Source organism: Amblyraja radiata, chromosome 14 (genome assembly GCF_010909765.2).
Source record: "Amblyraja radiata isolate CabotCenter1 chromosome 14, sAmbRad1.1.pri, whole genome shotgun sequence".
Taxonomy (NCBI): Eukaryota; Metazoa; Chordata; class Chondrichthyes; order Rajiformes; family Rajidae; genus Amblyraja; species Amblyraja radiata.
In genome coordinates this window covers 23,665,817-23,681,539 of record NC_045969.1, presented here as the reverse complement: position 1 = coordinate 23,681,539, position 15,723 = coordinate 23,665,817, and the positions used below count along the sequence as shown (strand labels likewise).

The 15,723-nt window shown below is 41.2% G+C and overlaps 1 protein-coding gene across 3 annotated transcripts in view; it reads left to right on the top strand.

The window, feature by feature from the left end:
- The first annotated feature begins 29 nt into the window (after positions 1-29).
- wdfy2 (WD repeat and FYVE domain containing 2) overlaps positions 30-15,723 on the top strand; it is a 35,652-nt gene continuing 19,958 nt past the window's right edge. Inside the window, exons 1-2 of one of the 3 annotated variants that reach the window (XM_033032793.1) lie at positions 30-228; positions 11,381-11,448. In XM_033032793.1, coding sequence (XP_032888684.1) covers positions 92-228; positions 11,381-11,448 — 205 coding nt within the window. In that variant the 5' untranslated portion in view covers positions 30-91. The remainder of the gene's footprint in view (positions 229-11,380; positions 11,449-15,723) is intronic. The other 2 variants (XM_033032794.1, XM_033032795.1) reach the window with 2 other exon arrangements.

Sequence of the window (15,723 nt, the reverse complement as noted above, 5' to 3'; positions counted from 1 at the left end):
GGTTTCGAAGCTGAACCGTGCAGTCGGCTTCCGGTGCTGCCCAGGACGGGCAGACGGTGCCTGGTGACGCGGGGCAGGGGCGGGCATCACTATGGCGGCTGAGAACAAGTCGAAGGCGCTGACGCGCAGACCGGTGCTGCTTAGCAAGATCGAGGGCTCGCAGGACGTGGTGAACATGGCAGCGATCATCCCCAAGGAGAACGGCGTTATCAGCGTCAGTGAGGACAGGTCGGCGTCGGGGCGACGGGGTCGAGGGGGAGGAGGGGAGCGAGCAAGTATCGGGGCGATTGGATTGTGGGGAGGGGACAGATGGGGTGAGGAGGGAAGAGGTGGTGAATGTCAGGGCAGGTGTGGTGTGGAGGGAAGAGGTGGTGAGAGACAGGGTGGATGGGATGCGGAGGGAAGAGGTGGAAGTGAGGGTCGGCGGATGGGGTGTGGAGGGAAGAGGTGGAGGCAGGAGTTGGTGGATGGGGTGAGGAGGAAATAAGCGTAGGTGGGATTCAGCGGATGGGCTGAGGAGGGAAGAGGTGGAGGTGAGAATCAGAATGGATGGGTGTGAGGAGGTGAGCATCAGGGCGGATGGGGTGAGGAGGGTGGAGGTGACAGGTGTAGGTGAGAGCTGGATAGGGTGAGGAGGAAAGGGGTGGAGACTGGTAGCATGAGGAAGTAAGAGGAGGAGGTGAGAGTCAGTGCGGATGGGGTGAGGAGGGAAGATGTGGAGGCAAGAGTCGGGATGGGTAGGGATTGGGTGAAGCAGGGCATGGGGCTAGGAGATCTTGCATTTGACGGGGCTGGGCTGGGCTATGAAGTGGAGGATGGGAAGAGCTGAAGTGTGTATAATAATAGGCAACGGTTCTGATATGGGGTGTCAATACAGACCTGCATTGTGGTGGGGGTCTAGTTTTTACTTTTAGAGATACAGCATGGGAGCAGGCCCTTCGGCACACTGAGCCTGTGCCGACCAGCAATCACCCATACAATAGTTCTATCCTACATATTAGGAACAATTTACAGAAGCTAGTTAACCTACACACCTACACATCTGTGGAATGCAGGAGGAAACCGGAGCACCTGGAGAAAACCCATATGGTTACCGGGCGAATATGCAAACTCCATTCAGACAGTACCTGTAGTTATGAGTCAACCTGGTTCTTTGGCGCTAGTGTTGGGGTGAGAGGAAGGCATGGCATGGGGTTAAGCAATAGAGAAATGAGGTTGATGCACAGGGTGCTGGGGGAGCTGTGAGGGTTGCGTACAAGAGAGGTTGATGCATGTACTAGGAAGATGGGATGGGAAGGAGCCTTGTTGTTGTAGTTGAAAATTGGAGAGGACAAGAATCTCCATCTCTATGCAAACTTAGGGATGAAGGCACAGGTGAGAAAATGTGTATCAGAAATGGATGTGGCGATTGAGATAGTAAGATCAAATATGAAGGATTGGATAAAGTGCTCCGTGGAATTGGATAAACATGAGAGTGAACGTAGAAAATAGTTTTCGAAGCTATTAGATTTAGCTGAATATGGCCTTAACTGTAATAGTGGTGTAAGCAAATCAGTCATCCGTTAATATGAAATGAAACTAAGAAATGAAGAGAGCATTTTCCAGGGAAGCTCAAGTATTTGACAGACTATTGTCTTGCCACCTGCTTTCAATTCTCTGTGGACTGCTGGATTTTCTGAGTTAAAAAATGCTGAATAGAAAAAAGTTAATATTTTGGTATGACTGCCCCTCATGACATTACTACTTTCAAAGCCAAAATAAGTAAAATGTTGACTAGATATGAAATTCTATGTTAAAAGGTCACTAGTTCTATTTCCCCTAAAATGTTGTGCTCACCAACTGCTTTGAAAATGGTGCTTTTAAAATTTGCGAACATTTGTTATTGTTGTTAAAAAATACTACATGATGACTCCCAAAGAATCATGCTAACCAATGGATCCACTTGATTTACAATCCCAGTGCAGACTGGGCTAAAACAACTCTCTTCACCTTCCTCGCTGCAATACAGTACTTTGCCTCCAACAAACCTTGCCTCCTGAAGTGGAATTCTACTGCAGGAAGAATGGGAAAGCAGTTCAACCTCTTGTCACCTCTTTGCCAGAAGCAAGATCATCTCAACATCAGTTATTGATTTACAATATACTGGCATTACATGCAAACATAAAGTGGCTAACAAACATAAAGTGGTCCAAGTTATGGCCTGATACTGCATTCATCACTGGAAACTCAAATGTTCAATTTTATATCAGTTGTGTTTTCTTCGTCTGTTTGTTAAACCATTGTTTTTTTTTAAAATAGGACAAATCTGTGAATCTTTTTCCATCTGGTTGTGGTTTTGTTCTCTGTTATCCGAGCTGAAGTGATTTGCGTTTCTTCAGGAGTTGTATTAAGTGCTTCCTGAAACATCAGTCAGTCTTGTGCAAAGGGACCTAGTAATTATACCACAATGGGAATGGACAAATAAACAACCATCATCCTGCCAAGTCTGATGGCTGACTTTTGGTCTTTGAACGGTAATTTGGGCATCAGTCATGATTTCAACATGCTACATGAAAGGAAAATTAAATGATGACAACCTGTCATTGTTCCTGCACTGGTAGATTTTAACAAAACGTCCAATGACAATCATTGTTTGAAAGTAGGAAAAGACCGATCAGTCCTTTGAATCCGTTTTGGTAATTGTATAGATCATATCTGAATGAAAGAAATACAAGGTTGCTGCAAAGATTTAATGTTCATCAGAACTGTCTGTGTTTAGTGGAAAAACATCTGTTACTGGAAACATTTTTGTGGTAGCAGCAGGGGGTCTAAAAAAAATAAAACTGATGTCGAACCAGTTTATTTTTAATGGCAATAGTTCGACAACTTAAAGAAAAGCAGTCATGTACAAGTAGATAGAACATAGATAGAATGCCTTTATTGTCATTCAAACAAACAGAGGTTTGAACGAAATATTCGTTCCCTGCAGTCATAACAGCAAAATAAACATAACACACAATTAGCACAGTTTCACACAAACATCCATGACAGTGAAACCCCAAACATCTCCTCACTGTGATGGAAGGCAAAAGTCTTATCTCTTCTCTGTTCTTTGTTCTTCTCCCGTGTTGAGGCGATCAAGGCTATTGATGTTAAAGTAGAGGGAAGAAACAATGTAAAGTGGATGAAAAAATTATGGAAAAAACAAAAAAGAAAAGAAAAACACGCAGTTGACCCCATGAGACTGCTCCACTGTTCGATCAGATTCCATATTTGAGAGAGGACAGAAGGTCTTGGTCTTCATTTAGGTTGTTAGTTTCAGGTAAAGCTGTAGGACTAGAGGTAAATTGACCTACCCAATAAATTGACTCTTGCAGGAGATAAGTAGATGGCAGTGCTTAATTCATGGTGTCCTTCAAATACGAATGATAGGTCTGTTTCCTCTGTTGGTCAATGACTTGCGTGATGGAATAAAAAGTGTTGGCATCATAAGCAGAATATATGGCAATGTTAAATTACAAATTATCTTGGGTGAATGGGTAAAGTTGTGACAAGTAGGTTCAACATAGAAAAATGTGAGCCATCTACTTTGGACATAAATAGAGGCAAAGTGGAGTACTAGCACATGGGCAAGTAGCTAAAAGTCACAGGTCTGGAGAGCATGGATTGGTGAGATTTGGGGTCAAGAGTCTTTTTCAGATAGTTTGCGGCGATGGGGGGGGGGGAAGGAATGATGGAAAAGGCCTTTATTGACACAACCAGTATATAAGAGTTAGAAGTTATGATGCAGCTACACAAAGCCTTGCTGTTCCCACACCTGAACATTAAGAGCATTTTTTGACACCTCACGAAGATTTACTGACTTTGGAGATGGTCTGATGTAAATTGATAAGAATCGGTTCAGGGCTTAAAATACAAGGAATAATTACACAATCCATAGTTGTATTCTTGTTTGCTAAATTAGGCCATGATTGAAGATTTTATGGGGAAACTGAAACTTAAAAAAAAGAGAAACATATTTTTGCTGATTTAGGAGTTTAGGCGTACAAAATTCTTACACTAGTGCATCTGATGTCTGAAGGGATATGGGATAGAAGGGATTTAGTTGGGAGGTGGGAGAACACTCGAGGGACCAAATAGTTCATTCTGTTTTTGTGTTCCTATAATCTGCTTTTATATCCTGTCGGAATAGGTAATTTACAGTCTTGAAGCTTTCTATAGCCATTTAGAGAACATGCTCTGATTTCTCCCAATCTCAATGTCGACTGATTGGAAAAAAAAGTGCTTGATCTACAGAAGAGAATGAGTTCTCTTTTGTCTCCTTGCAAACATTTTCTCTCAACCATGAAGAGCAAAATAGATGATCTGATGACTAATATTTCCATTTGTGGGAATTACAATGCTCATCATCTGTTGGGACTTGTTGAAAATGGCAGTTTATTATGTAATTGGAAATTAAATTGTGCATGTCTTGAGAATTTGTTAAGCTGTTATTTAAATGCATAATTTTTAAACTGGGTACTGTATTCAAAGTATATGCAAGCACAAGTTGCCATTGTCTCAGTCCTCTTATTCTCCTCTCCCACCTACCCACTTAAGTAATGAGATGGCTTGAAACATTTCAAACGGTTTATCTTTTGGCTGATTTAGAGACAAAATTTGATCCAATGGTAAATAAAAGAAGTACCTAACAGAATGCGAAGGCTATGAAAATGCTAAGTTGCATTTTACTTGGTTGATGCTAAGAAATTGCCAGAAGAATGAGTAGCAAACCTAGGTAGTTGATAATTGAACTGGCCTGAATTGGAAATGTTGATTGTTTTAATGTTTTTGTTGGTGATGTACTAAGAGCACAATTCTCAATTACATTGGGCAGATCATAGATTTTCAGCAACTTCAGTTCAGTTGGTAGAAGTCCAAGAATGTAGTGTTCTTTAAAACTGTGTAATATTTAGAGCTGAGCAATTGTATCAATTTATGAATGCTCTGTTCTCAGTGGGTTTCTCTTTCCGTGTCGCCACTGTTGTTTGTTATCTACGTTAATGGTTTGGATGACAATGTAGTTAACATTGTTAGTAAAGTTGCTGATGATGCCAAAACTGATGGTATGGTGGTGAGTGTGGAAGAATATTTAACTTTACAACAAGATCTAGATCAGTTGGGAGGGTGGACCAAGGAATGGAAAATAGAATTTATCTTTGACTAGTGGCACAATGTCGCAGCGGTAGAGATGCTGCCTTTGAACCTTCCCAGGGATGAGGATTCTAAAACTGGAAGGCGTAGCCTTATGGTGAGGGTTCTTGGGGGTAACTTTTCACTTGGAGGTAGTCTGTATCTGGAATGTGCTGCCAGAGGAGATTGTGGAAGCAAATACACTTATGAGGTTTAAAATACATTTGTGCAGAGGTATGGATAGGATGAGTTTGGATGGATATGAACCAAAAACAGGCAAATGGGACAAGCCTCGTAAGCAGCTTGAGCAGCATGGACAAGATGGCCCCAAGGACCTATGACTATTTACTGCTTTTCAGTTCAGTATGCACTTGCATTTTCAAGGCTTCCACTGCTTAATGCTTGATTGTTGCAGCTGTTCATTCGATGTTTGCAGAACATAAACTTCCGCTTCTACGATGTGTCACACGTCCTGTGCACAGCAAATCGTAAACGCAACTGAAATATTAATTTCACATCCTTGTTCGAAAGTTTATTCCCCTTTGGGGTGGGGGAAACAAAACTGAAAACGGAATCAGTTCATTGCACTCTTACTTTTGAAGCAGACGGTTATGGGTTCAAGTTGTACTCTAGAGATATGTATAAGAATCTCAGCTGCCCTTCTAACATAATACCAAACAGTACCCCACTTCAGAGGCTCTATCCAGTATGAGATGTCAAATCAAGTCACAGTTCCATGAGGTGAATGTCCGAGTGCCTTATGGCACTATTTTGAGAAAGAAGAGGGAAGTTCTTTCCAGTGATTTGACCCAAGTTTTTTCCTCAATCAGCATTACTTTTGCAGCATGATTTAGACCTTTTATCTTTACTGTCCACAGATGTGTTCTCCGTTTTCTTTTGAGTTTACAATAATTTGAGGTATTTTATTATTTGAAAGGTAAATTGACCTAAGATTGTGAAATATACTGTGTGAATGGAAGTCCCTTTCCCTTGGGTCCTGTTTTTGATCAAACAAAAAAGGCTTGAAGAAGCTGTTAATTCTCCACTGCGACAGGATTTATTTACTGGAGAAAATAACTCGATTAATCTCAGTGACTTCTAGAGATGGTTCCTTTGAACTCTGAGACTGAGTGTGAGCCTATGCAACCGTTGACCTTGATTTCGCTACAGAAGAGATAACAGCCTAAACTACTTGTGGTTTTGCTAACAAATCATTCAATGGTAAAACACTGAATGCACAGAACAAACCTAAATTAAACAAACAAAGTTTATGTCGGATCCTTACAAATAGCATAATCAATGATAGTGAAAGCTACATAGTACAATCAGTTTATTCTAAGTAAATCAATAACACAGAGAAACTTGCAGAGTTGAAATTCAGTCATATGAGATAGAATTGTGTGGTGATATAATAGAATACTTAATTTTAATCCCTATTTACGTGTTACTACAAACTAGTCCATAGCAATTAGTGCTTCTGGTTTAACCTAATAAATGGCAGGTGGATTGCCAATCCACTCAGTAATCCTGTCATTCACATGCACAAAAGATGACCAGCACAACCCAGTGGAAGACTTTTTTATTTTTGTCATGTTACATGCAGGGGTGCAATGAAACAGCATTTTGATTTCAGGCTTCAATAACTTTTGAGCAAGGGAAATTGACATCTTGCTTCAAACACAATTTCAATTACTTCAGTTAGTTCTGCCCACAGTTTGCAAAACAAAGCCTAAATATTTGGGTGAAAAATTTAGATGTCTGTCACACAAAATGAATTTAAAGTGATCAGCGAAAAGAGTTTGCTGAAAATCAGGGATAAAAAAACTGGGAAATTGTTTATTTTCCACAGATGTAGAAATGAAAACCTTTTAAATTGCAGTGAAGGAGTGGCATGGAGGAAATGATGGGTATGTGTTTGGGTGGCAACTGAGAGATTGAATGACTTGTAGTGGTGAATGCGTATTAATTGCCTAGTTATATCAGGAAGAGATGTTACTAGGAGAAGACTGCGAATTAAAAAGTGGGAAAAAGTAACACTGGAACTGAGTTACAAGCATTTGCAGTTGTTGGAAATCTAATATAAAAATGCCTTGATTACTCCTTCTCCCATCCTGCCTCTTACATGGACGCCTTCCCTTACTCTCTATTTCATCTGCTTCCAGGATTAGGCTTTCAATTCCAGGACACCTGAGGTGTTCTCTTTCTTTAGTAAATGTAGTTTCACTCCACCTCTGGTTGGCGGATCCCTCGCCCGTGTCACCTCTGCATCCCAGTAGTTCTGCTCTTGCTCATTCAATTCCCCAATTTTAAGTTCTACCCTCTCCTCTCTCCTGTGCCCCCTTCCCCGCCCAATCCCCTTCTACCTAACTCCTTTCCGTTTCCTTTACATATCATTCCCCCTCTGTTCTTATCTGATACCATTTTGTCTCCTTTTCATATCTGCCATTTGTCACTTCACCATTTTCCAATTAAACCCTTCTTGTCTGTATCCACCTATGAATTGCCAGACTTTGTCCAGCCCACACCTTTTTTCCAGTTTTCTTCCACCTTCTGCAATGTCTGATAAGGGTTCTGAATGGAAACAGCACCTATCAATTCCCCCCACAGATGCTGCCTGACCCGCTGAGTTACTGCAGCAATTTGTGATCTGCCTGAGACTCCAGTATCTGCAGTTTCTTGTATCACCATAAAAGAATGCTCAGCAGGTCAGACAGCATCCGTGGAGAAGGTAGAATTTAGTTAATGTTCCTGATCTTCTGGTGCAAACTAGAAAGATTGATCATCTGAAATTAGTTGAGTTCCAAAGGATGCAAGGTGCCCAGTCAAAAGTTATTCGTTGGCAATAGTTTTGTTTTGTCGGAAGAGTGTAAGAGACCAAAGACTGATTAGTGGCATGAGGAATTAAAGTGACAGACCACTGGATACCCTTGGTCATAGAATTGAGATGTACTGCAAAGCATTTTCTAAGTCTACGTTTGACATTAAGGAAAGCACATTGTGAGTGTTGATTGCAATATAGTAAATTGGAATAATTACATGCAAAAAAAAAACTGCTTCATCTGGAAGGTTGATTGGAAGGGAAGAATTAAATCCCTGGTTGATTGGAAGGGAAGAATTAATGTTGCATCTTCAGTGGTTGTGGCAGAGAGCTGATGTTCGTTTTCTGTGGGGTAGTGATCTGTTTGCTACACAACAGCACTGCCACTGTGAACAGCGTCTTTACACTGGTTAAAAATTAAGCCTCATTTCTTGAAGTTGTCGAAGATTTTAAGGGCCTGGAACTGTGAAATGTCGTGTTTGAGTCCAAATCTCTTTATTTGAAAAGAAAGAAGCTTAAATTCGATTTATTTGAAGTTTTTTGCTTTCCAAAACCATTTAAAATTGTAATGAAGTCATATCAATATTGACGGGAGCATCCAGAGCAATTATTGGCGTTTGAATTTCCTTGTTCAACCAAAATGTCAGTGTTAATGTTCATGGGAATGAGCTTCACAAATCAAACAGGTAGTACTTTTCTACCTGCTCCCTTTAATTACTGGTGAGATTGTTGAGCTATGGTTCACAAATGACATTGACCCTCCATAAACGACGCTAATCATTGTGTGGTAGCAATGAATGACAAAATCCTTAGCCAACCGCTCATAACTAAAGAGCACTTTTGAGGACGGATATTATGTAATGATTCTATAATGCACTTCACCATCTTCAAATCCGAGGTTTAATGGAATACACATGCCCGTAAGAGTGCAATTGCATCAGTGTTAAAGCTTAATGTCTTATTGAAGAAAGTAGCCTGTTTGATAGGTGATCCCTCAACATTTTTAATTATTTATTACTTTGCAAATTGTGGCTGCTTGCCAAGATGCTATTAAATACTACCTATTAAGGCAAGGAGAAAGATTCATGAGAGTACGGCTATCAACAGTTTCCTCTCAAATCATAATACCTCCTGGCTTGGAAGTATATTATTGTTCTTCATCTCCAACACTATTGACAATACCACTGCTGTAGTAGAGCGAATCTGGAGGACAAATAGTGAACTGTTCGCATCTTTTGCCTCCACTCCAGAAGCACAATCACTCCAGCATCCATTATTGAATGGCAGTACACTGACAGTATTCTGTAATCAAGCTCGCTGGTCATCACACAGGAGAGTGACCCTTGCTTGCAGCAATCATCTATTGAACAAAGATTTTCTAATAACCAATCTAAATGAAGGAGCATCCTTGCGTCTCTTTGTAGGACATGAAGCCCAGGATCATCGGCGAAAGGAACATGACCTACCCATCCATCACGTGATGATGTCTCTAGCTCCCATGTTGGTATAATCAGCTACCTGATAACCCACAGAACATATAAGCAAGTTTTTCCTTTTCCTAATCGGCCACCATTCAGATAAAAGTCTACTTTCCTGTTCTTGCCACCAAAGTGGATAACCTCACATTTAACCACATTATACTGCATCTGCCATGCATTTGCCCACTCACCCAACCTATCCAAGTCACCTTGCAGCCTCCTAGCATCCTCCTCACAGCTAACACTGCCCCCCAGCTTTGTGTCATCCGCAAACTTGGAGATGTTTAATTGCCTCCTGAATGCAGATATAAGAGAGCTCTCAGCACCTAGTCTTTCCTCCAGTCTTTCCATCGCCTTTAAAAACTTTTATCAACATGAGGACCAAAGATGTGCCAATGAAAGTCAAAGAAGCCATTATGAGACTGAGAAATAAGAATACAACTGTTAAAGACATCAGCCAAACGTTAAGCATACCAAAATGAACTGTTTGGAACATCATTAAGAAGAAAGAGAGCACTGATGAGCTTACTAATCGCTAAGGGACTGGCATGTCAAGGAAGACCTCCACAACTGATGACAGAAGAATTCTCTCTATAATAAAGAAAAACCCCAAAAGCCTGGCCGAGAGATCAGAAACACTCTTCAGGTGTGGATTTGTCAATTACCACTGTCCGCAGAAGACTTCATGAACAGAAATACAGTCTACACTGCAAGATGCAAACCACTGGTTAGTGGCAATGGCAAAAATAGGATGTCTAGGTTACAGTTTGCCAAGAAGTACTGAAAAGAGTGACCACAGTTCTGGAAAAAGGTCTTGTGGACAGATGAGATGATCAACTTATATCAGAGTGATGGCAAGAGCAAAGTATGGAGGAGAGAAGGAACTGCCCAAGATCCAAACCATACCACCTCATCTGTGAAACACGCTGGAGGGGGTGTTATGGCCTGGGCATGTATGGCTGCTGAAGGTACTGGCTCACTTATCTTCATTGATGATACAACTACTAATGATAGTAGCACAATGAATTCTGAAGTGTATAGACACATCCTATCTGCTCGTTCAAACAAATACCTCAAAACTCATTGGCCGGCGGTTCATTCTACAACAAGACAATGATCCCAAACATACTGTTAAAGCAACAAAAGAGTCTTTCAAAGCTAAAAAATGGTAAATTCTTCAGCAGACGTCAATCACCCGATCTGAACCCAATTGAGCACGGCTTTTATATGCTGAAGATGAAAACTGAAGGGGGACTGGCCCCCAAAACAAGCATAAGCTAAAGATGGCTGCAATGCAGGCCTGGCAGAGCAACACCAGAGAAGACATCCAGCAACTGGTGACGTCCATGAATCGCAGACTTTGCATGCAAAGGATATGCAACAAAATACTAAACATGACTACTTTCATGTACATGATATTGCTGTGTCCGAAACATTATAGTCCCCTGAAATTTGGAGGGGGGGAGGGGGGGGGGATCTATGTATAAACACTGCTGGTAATTTCTATATAGTGAAATTGAAATGTATAAAAATGGCCTTTATTAAAATCTGACAATGTGCACTTTAACCACATGTGATTTTTTTTTTTCTATCACAAATCTCAAATTGTGGAGTACAGAGGCAAATAAATAAATGATGGTTCTTTGTCCCAAACATTATGGAGGGCACTGTAGCTGGAGGGGACTAAATCCTTGCAGAGTTCCGTATGGAACTTTGTGCATGTCCTTTATTTAGAGAACTTGATATTGAGAGTTTGCGGGTTATTGTGATTCTGTGATCTCCTGACTGATGGCATCTGCAAAAACTAGTAACTCCCCTTGCAAATAAGTTTTTTGGGATGTAGAACAACAAGTAAGAATTTACCTTTGATTTATTTTGTCCTTTAACATTTTTTAATGAAGTAATTAATGTGATAATGTAATTCTTTTTCTAGAACAATTCGAGTGTGGATAAAGAGAGACAGTGGTCAATATTGGCCGAGCGTTTACCACTCAATGACGAGTAAGTTTGCTTTTCTAAAAATACCATGCAATAATGCAGGTTTAGATTCTCTGTCTGAATTGATTGAAATTAAAGTTTAAGGTATACTTCTGAAAGCATTCTGTCCATCATTCAGTTTTCAAAGATATTAATTTGTTTTTGAAGTATTTTTGATTTGGTTTCTAAACAACTGTGGCCTCAACATCTGGCACATTGACTATTTTGCAGCTAGAAACGGGTTAATGACCATGACAATCCAGGGCAGCAGGATGAAAATATTTTAGAATATGTTTGCAGATGGGTCTTGAGGACCATCTGACAGATAAGTTCACAGACACAGGTTTTCTGACAGGCTCTTTTAGCCAGAGGAGAAACATAGAAAAATAGAAAATAGGTGCAGGAGTAGGCCATTCGGCCTTCGAGCCTGCACCGCCATTCAATATGATCATGGCTGATCATCCAACTCAGTATCCTGTACCTGCCTTCTCTCCATACCTCCTGATCCCTTTAGCCACAAGGGCCACATCTATCTCCCTCTTAAATATAGCCAATGAACTGGCCTCAACTACCTTCTGTGGCAGAGAATTCCACAGATTCACCACTCTCTGTGTAAAAAATGATTTTCTCATCTCGGTCCTAAAAGACTTCCCTCTTATCCTTAAACTGTGACCCCTAGTTCTGGACTTCCCCAACATCGGGAATAATCTTCCTGCATCTAGCCTGTTCAACCCCTTAAGAATTTTGTAAGTTTCTATAAGATCCCCCCTCAATCTTCTAAATTCTAGCGTGTACAAGCCGAGTCTATCCAGTCTTTCTTCATATGAAAGTCCTGCCATCCCAGGAATCAGTCTGGTGAACCTTCTCTGTACTCCCTCTATGGCAAGAATGTCTTTCTAATGCTGCTGGCTATATGTCGACCAAGAAGAAAACCAGAAATGCTCACTTGGGCCTCTGTCAATCTGTTTATTATGTCCCTTTTTTTTATGGAAACTGATTCAAGAACAACTTGAATTGATGGGAGGACTCTGTTGTTCTTGCTGCTCCAGTTAATATTCACATATCATCTTAAGTGCAAAATCTTTCAATTACCTCACTCGACTATCTAAGAATGAACTTGTGCCTCCATCATTACAATTCTTGCTACAACCTCAGGCTCATAAAATATGAAGTCTTGCATTCATATCTTGGCTGAGCTCTCTGTTATGTATTGCTTTATTATTTATTGTGGTGCCGCCTTATGGCTCCCACAGGATGGGCTCAAACCTGATCTCTGGTGCTGTTTTCTGGTGTTTGTAACTCCTGCTGTAACCACATCCAATTTTCTGCCATGTTAGTTACCTGGGCTAGATTAACCCCTTATGTAAGTAAATAGTAAATACATCAAAAATAATTTGAGCTTCTGAGGCCACAAGGCTACAGATAAATAGGAGGAGGGATTGGAATTGGTGAGATATCTCTTTTGATGGCATAGACTTGATGGCCCACATACATTTTTGTATTAATGAATAAATATTCCTGCTCCTGACCATGTAGCAGTTCTCCTTGATTTAATGTTCACTGACATTTTTATTGGCGGTGGTTTGCTCTTCAAAACTGCCAACATCTCTTTCTTTCAATTATCTATGCCCATCTCATCTTTCTTTAAAAAATCTCTGTCCATTAGTCCTGGAATCTTATAATACTGAAGGAAGCCTTTCTGGTCATTTGCTCTCAGGGTTTTGAAAGGTTATCCAATGAATTATAGCCCCTTCATTCCACTATCCCTTCTTGCATTCCCATCCTGAAGCCCATTTACTCATGGGTCTGTGAACATTTGGTGGAAATCCAAATGTTGATGCACACAATTGATTGTTGATTCACGTATTGTAAGTGTAATGTTTCAAACAAAAACAACTGGTGTTGCCTCAGTGAAATTGTGGAGGCACTGAAAATGATTGAACATTCTGCATGCGTCTCGATACATTGTTGCTATGACAGCTGAGGAGAAATAATTTATTGCCTCCCCATGGCATACTTTGTTGTCTAATGTTGGTAAGTCAGCTATTTTGTTAAGTACTCAGTGACTAGATGCTGCAATGGATTTAACTTCTGGCTGCTTTGACCTGCCTTTTAACCAGCAGGATGGTGTGCATTTCCTGAAGGCTTAACTGAAGTTATGCACATTATTGGGCTGGTAAGGGTTTAAACTCAAACTCAAAAAGAAGAGAGAGATGTTAATATAAGCACTTAAACCCCTGTCTCACGGTGCGAGTCCACCCACGAGTGATCCCGAGTTTAAAACAAATCAAACTCGTGGTAATCACATAGAATTAATGTAGCGGGAACGTCGGAACTCGTAACGCTTACGGTAGGTACTCAGGAAACTTGTTAACTCGTGAAAATCTTTCAACATGATGAAAGATTTCCACGAGTCAAATTTACTCTTGAAGTAAAAATTTTTAACTTTTAAACTCGTTGTAAGAACGTAGTAGCCCGTGAGTTTACCGTAGTGACTCGTGAGTCTACCGTGGGCACTCTTTAACTCAGTGGGACAGGCAGCATCTCTGGAGAGAAGGAATGGGTGACGGGATGACGTTTCCAAAATTCTGCTGCGTCTTTGTGTTACTCCAACACTGTGTGTTCACTTTCTGTCAACCAGCATCTGCCAATTCTTGTGTATGACATTATTTGTATCCGTGGCAGTTGATTGTCGCTCCCTTCAGTTTCCCAGGGGGTCGGGACAGGACTGGAGTTGGGAGGAAAAGGTGGGGAGAGGAGGGGACGGGAATGGGAGGGGGGGGGGGTTGGGGTGACTTAGTACGGGAGACAAGTGTAGGAGAGGTGTGCTGACTGTGTGGGCAGACACTTTGGTAGTGATTGGCCATGGGGTTCACTGTCGAGGACTTCATAATGCAGAGAGCATTATAAACAGTGGAGCGATTAATCCTAGAAAGGGGGGGAGACTTCTCTCTGAGTTGGATCCAGGAAAATGAAGCAGGCTCACGTAGACTTAATATTTTCTTGAGGTTATTAACGATATATGGATGGGAAGGGTTTAGAGGGCTATGGGCCACATGCAGGCAAATAGGACTACCCCAAGATGCCAACTTGGAATAGCACGGCCAAGCTGAGCCGAAGGACCTGTTTCCGTATTGTACAGCACCATGACTAAGGCCTATACCGTGGGATTGACATGTTTTGTATTTTTCCTTTCTAAAGATGCAGTGTATTTTGGTGACTATTGCACACTGCAGACCAGAAGCGCCTTCAATACCCAGATATACCAGATCTTTTTTTGCGGCAACTGTTTATAATGCTCTCTGCATTATGAAGTCCTCGACAGTGAACCCCATGGGCAATCACTACCAAAATGTCTGCCTACACAGTCAGTACACCTCTCCCATACTTGTCTCCCGTACTAAGTCACCCCAACCCCCCCCCCCACCTTTCCCTCCCAACACCAGTCCCATCACGACCCCCTGGGAAACTAAAGGGAACGACAATCGACTGCCACGGATACAAATAATGTCACACACAAGAAAGGGAAGATGCTGGTTGACAAAAAGTGAACACACAGTGCTGGACGCAGCAGAATTTTGGAAACGTCATCCCGCCACCCATTCCTTCTCTCCAGAGATGCCGCCTGTCCCGCTGAGTTAAAGAGTGCCCGCGGTTGACTCGCGAGTCACTACGGTAAACTCACGGGCTACTACGTTGTTACAACAAGTTTAAAAGTTTAACATTTTTACTTCAAGAGTAAATTTGACATGTGGAAACTTTCATCATGTTGAAAGATTTTCACGAGTTAACAAGTTTCCTGAGTACCTGCCGTTAGAGTTACTAGGCGCTAAGTTACGTCCACGAGTTCTGACGTTCCCGCTACGTTAATTCTACGTGATTACCACGAGTTTGATTTGTTTTAAACTCGGAATCACTCGTGGGTGGACTCGCACCGTGAGACAGGGCCATTAGTTTTAGCTGCTTGTGCAGACGGTGTTTATATCTGATTGCTTTATCAATCTGATCAAACATATTTCTGAGTTCTTGAGCACGTTTTTCCAGACATCAGATTGTCAGCTGAATTTGAGCCGTTGAATTTAATTTAAGGTAATTGCTTTTATTTTCGGCTTTTCTATTTGTTCCAGATTATGTCTTCTCTAAATGCAATCTATTGCTCCAATGGCCTCTTATGGCTAGTATTTATGAATATATATTTTCCATTCAACCTTCTTCCCAAGTCTATTAAGGAGAGGTGTGATCGTTTTCTCTCAATACTGCATGGTACCATTATCGGCTTTCTATAGCTATCCATATCGT